At 40.7% G+C, this 13,954-nt stretch overlaps 1 protein-coding gene across 1 annotated transcript in view; it reads left to right on the top strand.

Moving 5' to 3' along the window:
- LOC145994692 (uncharacterized) overlaps nt 1-13,954 on the top strand; it is an 817,464-nt gene that overhangs the window by 785,764 nt on the left and 17,746 nt on the right. Inside the window, exons 5-8 of the mRNA XM_083130852.1 lie at nt 435-4,213; nt 4,929-5,087; nt 6,214-6,342; nt 13,917-13,954. The exon at nt 13,917-13,954 is cut by the window's right edge and continues 116 nt beyond it. Of these exons, the coding sequence (XP_082986978.1) occupies nt 435-4,213; nt 4,929-5,087; nt 6,214-6,342; nt 13,917-13,954 (4,105 nt within the window). The remainder of the gene's footprint in view (nt 1-434; nt 4,214-4,928; nt 5,088-6,213; nt 6,343-13,916) is intronic.

Raw genomic sequence — 13,954 nt, 5'->3', positions numbered from 1 at the left:
GTCATGTTTTCCTCAATGCATTACCTCTTTTACACAGCACCTTTCCGGCATGTATGTATTACAACTTGAATGCTTACGGAAAGATGTTTGTTAGCATTCCCATGCAATTAATGCTGCCATTGATAGATATAATGTGTACAGCGCGCTACAACGGCAGGGGCCTCGGGTTCGAATCCAGGACTCGCCATGGGATTTCTGTGTGAGTGCCCCTTTATCAATTTCATATCACTCGTCCTCATCGTCGAGATTAGCCAGAAGTGTCAGAAAAGCTATGCAAAATATGAAATACGTAGATAAATGTATTGTCTACTAAGACATTCAAAGTTTTCCTTCTTGTATTGAATAATAATAAAAACGACAAATTGTGAGTATTACTTTACGTACTTCTAAGTCAACATTCGTACTAAGAAATGTTTTATTTCTTATCGTTACAGGGCTGGGAACTATGGACTCCTTGGTTTCCTTGGAGTCTTCTACAATCTCACATGGCTACTCTCAGTCACTGGATGACTCTCTACCGCCAAGTTTCTCTCGCCTTCCACCAGATGGACATGAATTTCCTCCCAACTACCAGGAACCTGTCAATTTAGTAGTGCCATCAGAAGTATCAGCGATGGATGCAGATCTGTCCTTGGAGAAAGGCACAGTCAAGCAGGCAGATTTAATCTCGTCGCATGCTCCAGCATCTAAAAGTCACATCCAGATTCAGGGCTCAGCCAACGACAAAGTGAAGAGCTCGCCTCCGCCATTGCCCGTTTCTAGTCCGCCAAGGCAAAAGCCAGAACCTAAAGACGAAGATGCCACGAAAGAACAGACTGCTAGAAGGAATTCTTCCAATTTGGAAGAGAGTGTGCCTTCACCTAAAAAGCTTCCTGGTCGCGCATTCTCTTCGGATACCGTCGGAAGAAGGTTATGGAAGAAAGACGAGAAGAGTGAATGTAGTGTCCGAGATAAGATTGCCATGTTCTCGAGGGAGAATTCCGAAGAAGTAGCAGCACCTTCGCCTCCACAGCCGTCCTCTAGGAAGTTAGGGAAGTTTAAGAGTTCTGAAGATGTTACGAAGATAGCAACCCGCACCAACTCGTTATCATTCGAGGAAGATAGAAACAATATGTCCTCAAAGTTTTTGTCGAAGTCAATCCATGGCGTTGACACTGTTGGATGCAATGGTCAAACTTCTGTCCAGCCCCCGGCGCCTTTGTACAAAGGTTCCATTTTCAATAGTATGAGCGATGTTTCTGCAAGTAACAATGAAACTAAAGAAAGTGGACCCCGATCGTTCGATTACACTCGTGCTAGAAGTACGATGGATTTGACGTCCTCGTCGTCTTCCTGTTCCCCAGACTCTTCGCTTTCTTCAGCTTCTTCTTACTACAGCGGAAATAGCAGCAGCGGAAGTAGCGGTTACTCTACCTTACCCCGTCAGCAGAGTCGTTTGCAGTCGCAACAGTCAAGTCCAAAGTATTCTTTGGATAAGAAAGAAACTCTTACCAGGACATCCAGCTTCTCTTCTCATGGTGGATCTCTACATTCACGATCGCAGTCACTAGTGGATGTGGCATCCACGAAGAGGCACAGTTTGGCAGGCTATTCAACAATTGGACCAAACTATGTGAGTTCCGCTGAACAGATGCGAAGACAGTCACTGAATGCACTGATTGAACAGCGAAGGAAGAGTATGTCGAAACTGCGAGGACTTGTGATTCCCGAAAAAACTGAGGTTCCTACCACGAGATCACTCTACGACCTACCCGAAATCAAAAGCAGAGACTCAATTTTGACTGCAGCCAAACCAGAGGAAGTTTCCCCAGGTTCTCAAAGAAGGTGGGAAAACTCTTTGGAACGTTCGTCAAGAAGGAATTCCATGTCCGCTATAACAAGCAATGGGAACAGAAATATTTCTACAGATCTTAGTTCTCCACCGTGGAAGAGCCAGTCCCCTGCGACTAATGTACCTAAATATTCGCCTGCATTCAAGAGGAAATCTCTAGCAGTCTACGCAACTTCCATATCAACTCCACAGACCTTGGGTAAGGATGAGTTGAGGCAGTATGAACCAAGCAAACTAGCACCGCCATCACCTACGAAACAGACAAGGCCAATAGTTCACAATTTAAGCCTCAACTCTACATCACCACTAGGACCTGAACCGAAATCGCTAGAGAGTATCACATCTCCAAGGTCGGATTCTAGTTTCGAGTTCAGTTCTGGCTCTCACGTGGACGGCAGCTCCCCTGAACTGGTTACGAGGGTTAAAGATGACCACACTCTTGTTATTAATGGCTCTCTTTCACCCTTACCGAAGAGAATGTCTTCAAACTCGAAGAATAAGAGTACTAATTTGGGCAAACGACATTCAGTAGATAACTTCATTCACGTAACCTCTGCATCTCGAGGAAGTGAAGATAGCGACAATGATTCCGCCGTAAGTTCAAGCCGCTCGAGTATTTCTCATGGCTATTCTCCTCCATCTTCGCCACTGCCCGGAGAGACAACAGAATCCAGGCATCGCAATAATGTTCTGGACGGAAACCATCACCGCCACAGTTTATCTTCAGACGGCCAGGTAGAACGTCGACCTGTTGCATTAAGAAGGACGTTGTCGTCGGAAACAACAGCATCCGTGTCGTCAGCGACTTCGACTGCATCTACATTAACTTCTGGCTCGCAAGGCAGTGCTGGAAGCGACGGGTCAAATAACAAACGCGTCCTTAAGCCACAAAGCGTTGAGGCTATCAATAGAAAGAATGTTCTCTCTTCCGCCAAGTATAGTAGCGGTTGTGACCTGAAAATTGGATCTCCACTCATACAAAGGAAGTTTGAAGAAGATGAAGACACCGAAGCTAAAGATGAAGAAGATGATGACGAAGACGTTCCCGAACCGAAATACAGCCTGTCGAGAAAGCTATCAAACGGTACCGATTACTCTATAAGAACAGGGAAAGAAGCGCATGGGTTTGCAAAGAATGCAGACGAATTGACTCCGCCATGTAACACTGAAGTTCAAGTTGCGTATATGCACGAAATAGTTGGTGATCATACAGTATCAGATTCCAATGGACCATCAGACATTGAAAAGGAAATTCCAGTGCCTCAAGCAAGGAGATTACTTTCTGAAACTCAGTGTTCTGACGGTTCCTTATCTGATTGCAGTGAGTCTCTGAAGAGCGATTCTAGCAGCGGAGAGGAAACCCATAAGGATAGTTCGGGCTCTTATTCTTATTCCAACCATACTGATAGGTGGAATGAACTGGAAAGGAAGTATAGGTCTGGTAAAGAGACAGAAACCCAACACGTGGAATCGAGGATATCACATTATAGATCACGTAGCGTGGACGAAGTGGACAATGAAGAAGTTGTAGCAAAGAAAGTGACTCAACAGCGGCCAAATGTAACAAACATAAGGCAAAAGGATGGGAAATCTTTTAAGTCTATAGCTGAGAAGTGGCAACAAATATCTAGCGACACATCTTTCCTCCCTGTGCCAACAGCGCCTCCTTCTGCAGCTGCAAACAAGCAGCAAGAGAAAACTAGGACCATAGAAAGGAAGCAAGTTTCTGCTCCACACCAGAATAAGAGGAACAGCATCCAAGAAGAAGACAACACAACCAAGGAACCTCAGCCGAGGGAAAGGGAATGTGCTATCCCTGTAGTCCCTGACCGGAAGATGAGTGTGCCAGAATGTCCGCCCGTAAAGATGAGGGATCGCAAGGATAGTTTGCCATCCAGACCAACTTCTCTCGTGGAACCTGGAGACAATAATAAGCCTGTGGAGCCTCCAGTTCCTGCACCTCGTACTGAACCCAAATCCATGGAGTGCCCCCGTCAACCCCCGAGAAGGAGCGACAGCCGCGAACTGCTTGATCTGCTTCTACCATCACACAATGCAGGCAGGGCATCCAACAACCGCCGATCTGTGAGCGTCAACGATATAAGGAAAGCCTTCGAGAAGGCAGAGATGGCTTTGACAAACAGCGCCCAGGAACAGTCAATGCCCCAACAGCAACCACAGTTTCCCAGAAGGAGGGATAGCAGAAATGGCCTGGGCTTATCTCCAAACCATGTGCGAGTCTCTTCTCTAGACTCGACAACTAGCGAGGAGAGCAGCACGCCCGCCCATTATGGGTCCGTATCAAGCCTCACATCTAACCAGAGGGAACAATTTGGCAGTATCACTTCTCTCGCATCGTCCACGAGTCTCATCTCACAACAGGTATGTAATAAATCAAATTTCCTTTCTTAACCAGAATTGTAAAGTGCACACTTTGTGTCGTATCTCGTATCCTTTAAATTTCTCAGTTGTTCATGTAAGTTGTGGAACTTGGGCAATATTTTAGTAGCAATTACTTGTTAATGCACTCTGGATAGACTAAATGAGTGACAATAGCTAATTCAAGGTGTGCGTCTGTATACTTGTTACAGTATATGTATACATACATATTATTGGAATGTATTTCATTGCCTGAAGTCATGCATTTTCTGTTTTTTCTCTTCAATCCACATCAATGTTATCCATACCTCATAGTCGTTTAATCAACTGTATAATGGAACAAGGTGATAATTGATTGTAATTCAGCCAAACAATTGTCTTTTTTCCATTATTTGTGTAGCGCATTGGAAATTTTTAACGAATTTACCAAATGTTGAATAGTACACATGGTACTGATTTACTTTTACAGAAAAGAATAGAGGAAGAAAATACCAAAACAATCTCTCAAATAACAACCTCTTTTGCAAGTATTGCTAGTTTCCATTAAGATTGAGAATACTAAATCACCTGAATAACGGTATTTTTCCTTTGCAAGCAGAAAAGAAAGTCTATGTCTTAAACTTTTCTTGTTCCAGTAAAAAACTTAAACTTGTTCACTTGCTTCAGTACAAATTTATGCTTCAGCATTTATATACAATATCCATGCCTCTTCTTATAGGAGCTGCAACAACTAATAGACGAAGCGAACCAATCCCTGGAAGAATCTGGTACCCCTGTTGGTGAAGTGTTAGTTATTGTTTTACACAGAGAGCTTGCTGGCAGCAGCGTCGGAATCACTTTGGCAGGCGGAGCAGATTATGAGGCTAAGGAAATCACGGTAAGTTTTATATTTCCCTCGTATTTGTCAATGCAAACTTTACTTTTATATGCAGTTATTGTTGCCTGTTCGGTATTGTACTTCCCCCCTTGTATAGCAGTGATGATGTTTCGACATTACACTTGTTAATTATTTCAAGAGGTTTTGTGAATTTGAACCTATGAACCCCCAAACTATATATAAATGTGGCTAAACATGTTGAAAGAATTGCGTACAATATATTTCTTGCAAATGTATCGTAAATATATCTTCAAACTGTGAAACAAACATTTATTCGTTCACAATAGTATGCTATGTACAATTGTGAGAGCAATTCTTTTCATACAAACTTAATCTTTATTTCCTGCTGTTACAAATTTCCACAATTGAAAAATCCATCATACTAAAATTTTTAAATGGTGCCAAAGTTTAAAAAAAATGATTCCAAAATATGTTAGTTTTCATTACGTTCTGCAGAATTTGCAGGTATGTTCTGTCAGTAAGGGAAGGATATCTTTTTATCTCCACAACCAGTTTTTGACTCGCTGGTAGAGCTTTTTATGCTCATGTTCACGATTTATGTCAGCGTTATTCTACCTTACACTAATTACATCAGTATGAATATGAAGTCTTGATTTATTTGCGAGAGAATGGGAAAATATTTCTCGCAACGAAGCTGATTATTTTGCATGCTTCAATGAAATTATAATGTAATGTTGCTAGATTTACTGCTTGCAGTCAGCTGTTTTAGAATCTAGCTGCGTGGCACAAACTGGCAGAACAGTTAAGAAATGGGAACTACACCATTGTGGATTGGTGTCTGTGGATGTGCAGGAGTGCATGACTAATAAGATTTAGAAAGCGCTTGCTTTGGGTGTAATAGACAATAGCAAACCGCGCGAAAATCAATTGATGCATTAATTACTGGTGCATCCACCGTAGAGCCACGGTGCTTGTGAAACTTCAGCCATCTTCCACAACAATACAGAGGAAGAAACTTAACGGAAGCCATCTTTCTCAAGATTTTTAGATGCCATTAAAAAATATGTATGAATATATGGAGTTCTGTACATGCTTTCACTTTCAACTCTCCTGGCTGGCAGTTTTTTTTCCCCCTTCAGTAAGTTCAGTGCGTTTTCTGTTACAGGTCCACAAAGTACTAGCCGGCAGTCCTGCTGACAGGGACGGAAGAATTCAGAAAGGAGACAGGATCTTGTCAATCAACGGTAGAAGCATGAAGGGCGTCACACACAGAGAAGCACTTAGCATCCTCAAGGTAAGTTTCCTAGAACTATAATGGGATTGCATGTATTCCGAGATGCACTAGTGCCACTTTCATTAATTCGAGGCGATAATTCGGCCTATGCAAAGTAAGATACTTCCAAGATAATTTTATCTCTTTATATCCAGTTATTTATATGGGACTTTCGTACTTTATAAATCGAAGTATTGCTGTTGGAAATTTTCACATCTTCTACTTGTAATTATTTTAAGTAAAATATGTCTCATTCTAGTATCGTGCTAAGATGACCAATCTTATTCTCGAAAGAACAAGATACCATAATGGTAAAACTGTCAACATGTAATCAAAGGATCCTCGGTTCGATCCCCGGCAGAAGGACATTTCACAGTTGTTCGGATTCCACTTGAAACTGTAATCTAGCCCTGAAACTTGTATCTGGATTTCTTCGGTACTTTTTTGTTTCATGTGTGAAATTTTATCAGGTAGCGAAATTCAACTCCTGGGATTTTCGGGTTATATTATTTATCAATTGGGTAACATGAATCTCAGGTTTAGATCCAGTCCCGCTTAGTCTTGTGTGTGCATAATTGAAAACTCAAGGTAATTTGTTTAAGAAAATTCCAATAAGTTTGCACAAAGTCCTCCCTAGTATATCCTGAAGTTTAACCTCGAGCAGGATGCATTCTCCTGGTAGCCATCAACACGAGGCAAGCAGTTTACGTCCAAAATATGACGTAAATAGGCTGGATAGTTTAAAAAAAACCTAGCTGGTTATCTTCTTTACCCTGGTATACCCTTCCTTACTAAAGACGAGACCGAGACTACTATTTAAAAAGCAAGACGAGAACGAGACTAGACCAATCGAGACAGAAAAGTCGATTATATGAAAAATATTGTCTGATTCAAAATTATTTTACCGTGCTGCTATTTTCAAATTATTGCAGATCCTTTATGGTTATTTACAGTTTATGATGTTCAAGACATGTATGTTTGGTTGGTTTTAATAAGTATTATTTTACGTATTTTGTCTGCATACTCTTACGTAATACAAGAGCTTATTAAACTTTTGTGGAGAATGTTGAAGGAATATATTGTCCAGACATTACCAAACAAAAGCACATCAATATCGTCGACACGAAAGTGTGAGCCCAGAACCCTTTTGAATAATATCACAAAACCATTATTTAAGAGATCTGAAAAGCAGCATAGTTGCAGCTACATGAGAATACTTTTAGAAAGTGCATAAAGCTGAGTACATTTCTGTGAAGCCAGAAGGAATTTTTCACACGGTACGTAATTTATTTATGGACTCGCAAGATATTGTTACCGATTGTAGTGTTGTTGGAGAAGAGCGAGAAGTTCGACAAGAATTGCAAGACCCTGACCTTAAGTGTTCTGGGGTAAATAATGGCGAAAGAAGTTGCATATATTACAGCCTAGCAGCAACTCGTCTACAATCTAAGATTTCCTGCTGACGGGAGCGTTATTTATATAAAAGCCCGTTTTTGAAGCGAGACTGTGTGAGGACTTGTCCTGGCCATGAAAGGAGCTTTGAAGAATTCACTTTCGTTTTAGCGAGCAAGGCATTATTGCCGGCCTATTGTAAAACGGAGGTTCACGAATTCGATTCACGGTTGAGAAAGGACAATTCTTAAAATGTAAACTCTTCGGTATACAATCATAGGCGAAAAATGAGTAGCTGGAAGTAGTTATCTAGTGATGTGGCCAAGTTTTTTGCATAAGGTTAAAGGGCTTCCCTATAGTGGAGGCAGATAGTGGTTCGGATTCCAATTTAAACAGGAGGCCTAGTCCCGATTAGAATACCTATGCATAAAGTGGACTTAAACTCATGCGTGAGGGAAAAATGTGTTCTCACATGCACAAATCGATGCTGAACTTGGATGTTGGAGTTGAATCAGTGCTTCGACCAGGATCCAAACCTGGTATCATTCGTGATTTTATTACTATATTTTCCTCTATTTGAAGGTTTTGCCCCCTACCAGTCGGTACGCCACTATCTACTTCCAAACTGATCTTTGCAATAAATTGAAGTAAAGTGGTGGGGTGGGTCTGCACCACACTCACGTTGAATCAAGAATCTCTGTCAAGAGCTGCAACACTAGATAGGTTAGATCTATATTGGTGGAACAAGAGATCATGCAAAGAGTTTCGCCCCAATGACAATTAATGAAACGGGTGTCCCAGTCCATCCCCTACAGAACGCTATTCTCTTCCCGTCTTCACAGACAAGAAATATATTTCCTTTCCCATGTGATATGCGGTACTCTGCTTCTGCTTAGTGCTTTTACTTTGTTCATCTGGCCGTCGTCAGTCGCGGCTATATGGTAAGAGTGCTGCATAGAACCAACCACTTTCGCTCGCTCGCTCGTGCTCGTTCGAGTCTTCCACGCTCGAGTGTTTACAATGGAATATCATTTTAATGTAACAATAATCGTAGACACTAATGTGTGAAATCTCCATCCTGGTAGTTTCAGCTCACAATAATCTATCTCATTTTCACATATAACTATTGGTAAGAGAGGCTACGTGATATTTTAACATGGTAATAATGACTATGTTTACTGAAGTTAAATTTCACTGCGTCTTTCACGATCTATATTTGAGAGCCCACTAGCACAGACAAATTACGGTTATACGCGTTCTACATATATGGTATGTCAACTGCCAACGTCAAATGCATTAGAATGGAAGAGGTTCTTGAGAAGGCACATGCCTATTTGCAGTGCAATAGGGATGTGGTGCAAAATTAACTTTCCTGTAATCGATAAAGTTGTCTAGATTTTCGTGGTGAATACTGCAAGGTGTCCACATTGCTAACAAAATACTTCTTTTTGCTCATCTCGACGGAGTCGTCGAAAATGGCCCTGGGATCCACTCATCCTCTGAGATAAGACTATTATCTCCGAAGGATAAAGTTGACAGAGTGACGTCACCCTTCGTTTACGCTTGTGAGAGCGTGATTGTCAGTTCAGCATCAACGAACATGGCTTTAAAACGTAAACTATTTGCAGTGTGATCAAATTATTATTAGGACAATGACACATCCCTCCATTTAAGATCCAACCAAGCGTCCTCGGAGAATTTCGAGAGGCATGCGTTACGGCTGCGATTTTAGAAAAGAGACCCCACCTTATCAATGCAAGATCCGATACTTTCGTTTTCCCTTATTACTGGAGCGAGGGAGCATGCACGAATCAAATCGCACTAAAATTATGGCTTTCGTAAGCAAGAATCACGTGCGGTTTCTTTCGTGGATGCATCGATTTCACTTAAAAAGTGAACCGTATCAGCACTTACTGATAATATCATCCTTACCTAACACTTCATTTAATTCTCTCCGATTTACTTTCTCACTCATTGAAATCTACAGTAAGTTGTTCTCAACCTTCGTGTAACCGCGACCCAGAATTTTTTTTTTAAAGTTGATTCCTCGATCCCAACAATTTTGCTCGTAAATACCTTTCTATTTTTTTAAAACTTCAATATACACCATATGCAGTGGTATTTGGAGCGTACAGTTCAGTTCAGTTTCACTTTTTTCATTCCAAACGTACGCCACAACAGTGTAATTAATATCTACCCTTAAAATTAAATATTAATACATAAATTATGTAACAGTCATAAAAGGTAGTCTATGCTTGTTGACAAATATAAAACAGATTTCATTTGATTTTTGTTATTTAGCGTAGCTTCTCTGCCACTTTTGGCTAATCGCGACGATGAGGATGAGTGATGGCATGAAGAAACTGATTTATTTATTTACTTCGAACACACAGGCACATGCCCAATTACAGTGTTCACAGAGTATTATGTAAACAAGAAAGTAATACAAAAAGAATATTGAGAAATATGACATTTCAATCTACAACATACTTATAAACATCTGATTTCATATATTGCTTGAATTATTCCAGTTTATGTAATATTTGTATATACGTTATACAGAGGTAATCAGCTTATATGCATGTAAATAGTAGTAGTGAAATTGAAACAGTATTTTATATTAAATAAGGTTAAACAAAAATATAGATAATGTCTCATTTAGGGTGAGATTATGAACATAACAATCTTAATTGTGTCCTGTTTGTATAGGCTACAGTGTTCAAAAAATACAATGACTTTTAAATCTTAGAAAATCGATACTAGGGTTATCACTAGACACTTGAGTTGAACAACTTGCACATTCTCCTCAGGGGTTCCATTTCAAACCATGTTGGTTCTTCCATGCGAGATTTGAGAGAGATTATTTCTGGGTCTTAAAATAGTTTATTTCTGGGTCTTAAAATAGCGTTTGGAACATAAAAGTTTAATTGTGAGAGTAGAGCTGGAGTATTTCTTTCTTGACTAGAGGGTCCCAAACAACCGAGAGATATTCCAGTTTCGATCTCGCAAGGAAGTCGTTAATGAAAATTAAATATAATGAGGGGCCAAAGTTTTGTGGGACTCAGAGCTAGCTAGCTGTGTAATATGAGGACCTGTGGCCTTGGTACATGACATATTGTCGGCGATTCTGTAGGTAAGAAACGAGCAGTCGTACGAGTGGGGGTGAAAAAGCTTATGTTGGCTAATTTCAGCATTAGGGTGTCGTGGTGAACCGTATCAAAGGCTTTTGAAAAGTCTGTATATAGCGTTAGTTCAACAAGGTTGGTGACAGTTGAGCGCAGTTGTACAAATCCATTCTGCTGAGCAGAGAATAAATATGTTTTTACATTATTTGCTTTAGAAGTTTTGCAGGAGCCGATAGCTTCGCAATTGACCTGAAATTACATACATTTGCCTTATTAGCAGCTTTCGGAATCTGGCAGATTTCTGTTGTTTTCCATCTTGTAGGAAATTTTGATGTTTTTAAGGCTAGGTTGAAAAGAGTGTGGAGTGGGAACGTAAGCACTTCCGAACATCCTTTAATTACGTAGGGAGGAATTGAGTCGGGGCCGGCTGCCTTTTTCGGTTTCAGTTTCTTGATGGCTTGCTCGATTTCGTCAATTGAGATTTCCGAAAAATTTAACATACTAAGAAGCGTGGTCAAGTTTGTGTTCGCCTGAGGAGTTTTGTAAGAAGACTGTTTTGTAGAATAGACAGATTCGAAATATTTTGCAAATAGATCCTGGATATTTTTGTCGTTGTCTATTGGTTTATCGTTATATTTCGTTGGTTGCGCCGGTGAGGTTTTTCTTTGATTTCTTTGATGAAGGAACGCTCACAAAAAACACCAATGGCCAGGCCTGGATTTGAACCCGGGACCCCTGGCATGAAATAGGTTTTAATTAGTTGAGAACCACTGGATCTAAAAACTTCTGTGCATCACTGCCACACCGCGCCATCATAGAGACACGTGATGTGATCAACACCACACTCCAGTTGCTTCTTTATTTGGTTTGGTTATTTAGCGTCGCTCTTGTGTTACTTACGGCTAATCGCGAGCTCTTTGACGAAAAGCAAGAGTTGCTTATGCGGGGACTAGCACTTTTGACTACATCATATCTGATGGAAGAGGGATTACAGACGGATTTAGTTATATTGCGAACTCTAAACTTACTAAGCACTCGCCAATGTAAGAAGTGAAGTGAAAAGGTGCACATGCCCATATTGCAAAAAGGCCCATAAATTGATGATTGCAGAAAATGTCATTCCTACATTTCCCACGACCCTTTGGCTGGGTGGAGTGCCTGCGACAGGTGCATTAAACAATAATTTGTTCAATATTATTTTACAACAGCCATAATACTGACATGAACCCAATCTGAATCGTGTGTTGTAAAAGGTGTATTGGAGTTCCTGACCCAGTTTCCTTAAAAAAAACCGAAATGACCATGTGGACAGTACTTGAAGAACCTTTCACTTGTACATGCAGAAAAGTAAAGGTTGGTTTTAACGGAGAGTTCGTACGAGCATACGTACTTCAGATGAACAATATCACCTTCCCCGAAGCGTGTTTCAAATTAAAATCCTTGAGTATTTAGAGGGAAGAAACTCCATTGTTTATTTTGCGAAGGTCTTTGGGTGTGCATATAATCACGCCTGGCCATTTGCACCGTTGTGGACGAATCCTATGCACCGTTGTTGTAAGCGGGAGGCATTTTATCGCCAGCTTAGCCCATTCTTGATTTAGAATGTGGGTGGTGCATGAAACCCGTAGAACAAAGCCATTTCCCCTCAGGTGCAGTGCTGAAGAAAAGAGTATTTTATGGTGTGAGAACTGTTAGTGGTATTTTAAGCAACAGATCGTGCCTGGCTGGCACTGTGGGATTTTTATATGTCCTTAAGGGTGTTGGGAAACGGAATAGTCCATGGGGCGTCCCCAGAAGGAAGTATTAGCACTGCATGCCTCGAGATGTGTTGTGTCAAGACACCAAGGAACTGGAACTTGATGTAACTGGGAATTGTGCATGGTGAAATCAGATTCAAATTGTTCATCATATTCATTCTTAAGGGACGACATGCGAAAGGTCGCTTGGAAACTAAGCATCGGTAATCAGTGCAACTTTTGGAAACTAAGCGACACGTGTAACTCGAAATAGGGCGCTTTTCACATTGGCGTGCATCGTGTCGCCTCAGCCTATTTTCGCGATGAATGCTTTCGTATAGACTGAAGGACTCCTTGTCGCTTGTCACCTCGGGTGTGAAAGCTCCCTTAGCGGTTCAAGATTTTAAAAACAATCAAAGCGCAAGGGAGTATTTCTCTGACACCTTCAGTACCAATGGTGAACATTCCATATACCCAGGGATAGGTAGTCAGCGGGTGCCGAAGATTTTTTGTCATCGTTGTGAGTGGGAAACTAAAGACTCAAATGCCATCCTACATATGTACTTGAAATGTGAAGGGTGGGTGGGAACCTCTGCTTCGAAGGGTGTGTTTGCCAGGTCATACTGCACAAGGTGTCCTGCATAATCGTTCATGATTCTATCTTCTTTTTTCGATTCCTATCTCGTTATCATGGAGGTCGGAGCTGGGGGAGGGGGCTTGAACAGATCCGTCGACCCCTCTTGCATCGTTCATTTTAAATTACAGAAAAGAAGAAAGCAGAAAACTTGCTGTTTTCATTATTAATAACAGAAAATAATTCATACAGGGTTATGTTTTCATATTCCACCATTTAATCCAAGGTTTATAGTTTTCAAGATTCTAAGAAAATAGTTTTATTTGAGAGGTCAAACAACATTAACGTTATAATTAAAATTTCCCGGGCGTTACCCCCACACCCCCTATACGCCTTCATGGCGTGGTGCTATGCACAGGGGAGCACTTTACTTTTTTTACCTTAACTTTTGAAGGTTATTATTGAACGAAGTATCTAAAAGTTCATAACGGAATGAAATAGCTACGCATTTCAGTGCACGAACTGTATTAAATGTAAAAATATAATAAAATAACTGTTGTACAGGATGTTCTCATCTGGTAAATCGAGTAGAAAAAAAACCAAGAATACAATAATAATAATACATTTTATTGTGTAATAATCACGAGAATATCAGTAATTTGGAGGATAAGATAACATTGTGAATCGAACCCCTTTTGTCTCTATGCAGTTCGAATCAAAACTGTTGATATCTTAATTGTAATTAATCCGTGTTTCTTATTATTACAGGCTCCAAGGCCAGAGGTTGTCCTTGTGGTGTGCAGATC

This window comes from Lepisma saccharinum, chromosome 11 (genome assembly GCF_977018435.1).
Source record: "Lepisma saccharinum chromosome 11, izLepSacc3.1, whole genome shotgun sequence".
In the NCBI taxonomy this organism is placed as follows: Eukaryota; Metazoa; Arthropoda; class Insecta; order Zygentoma; family Lepismatidae; genus Lepisma; species Lepisma saccharinum.
The sequence above is the reverse complement of the archived record's forward strand: the minus strand, read 5'-3'. Positions and strand labels throughout refer to the sequence as shown.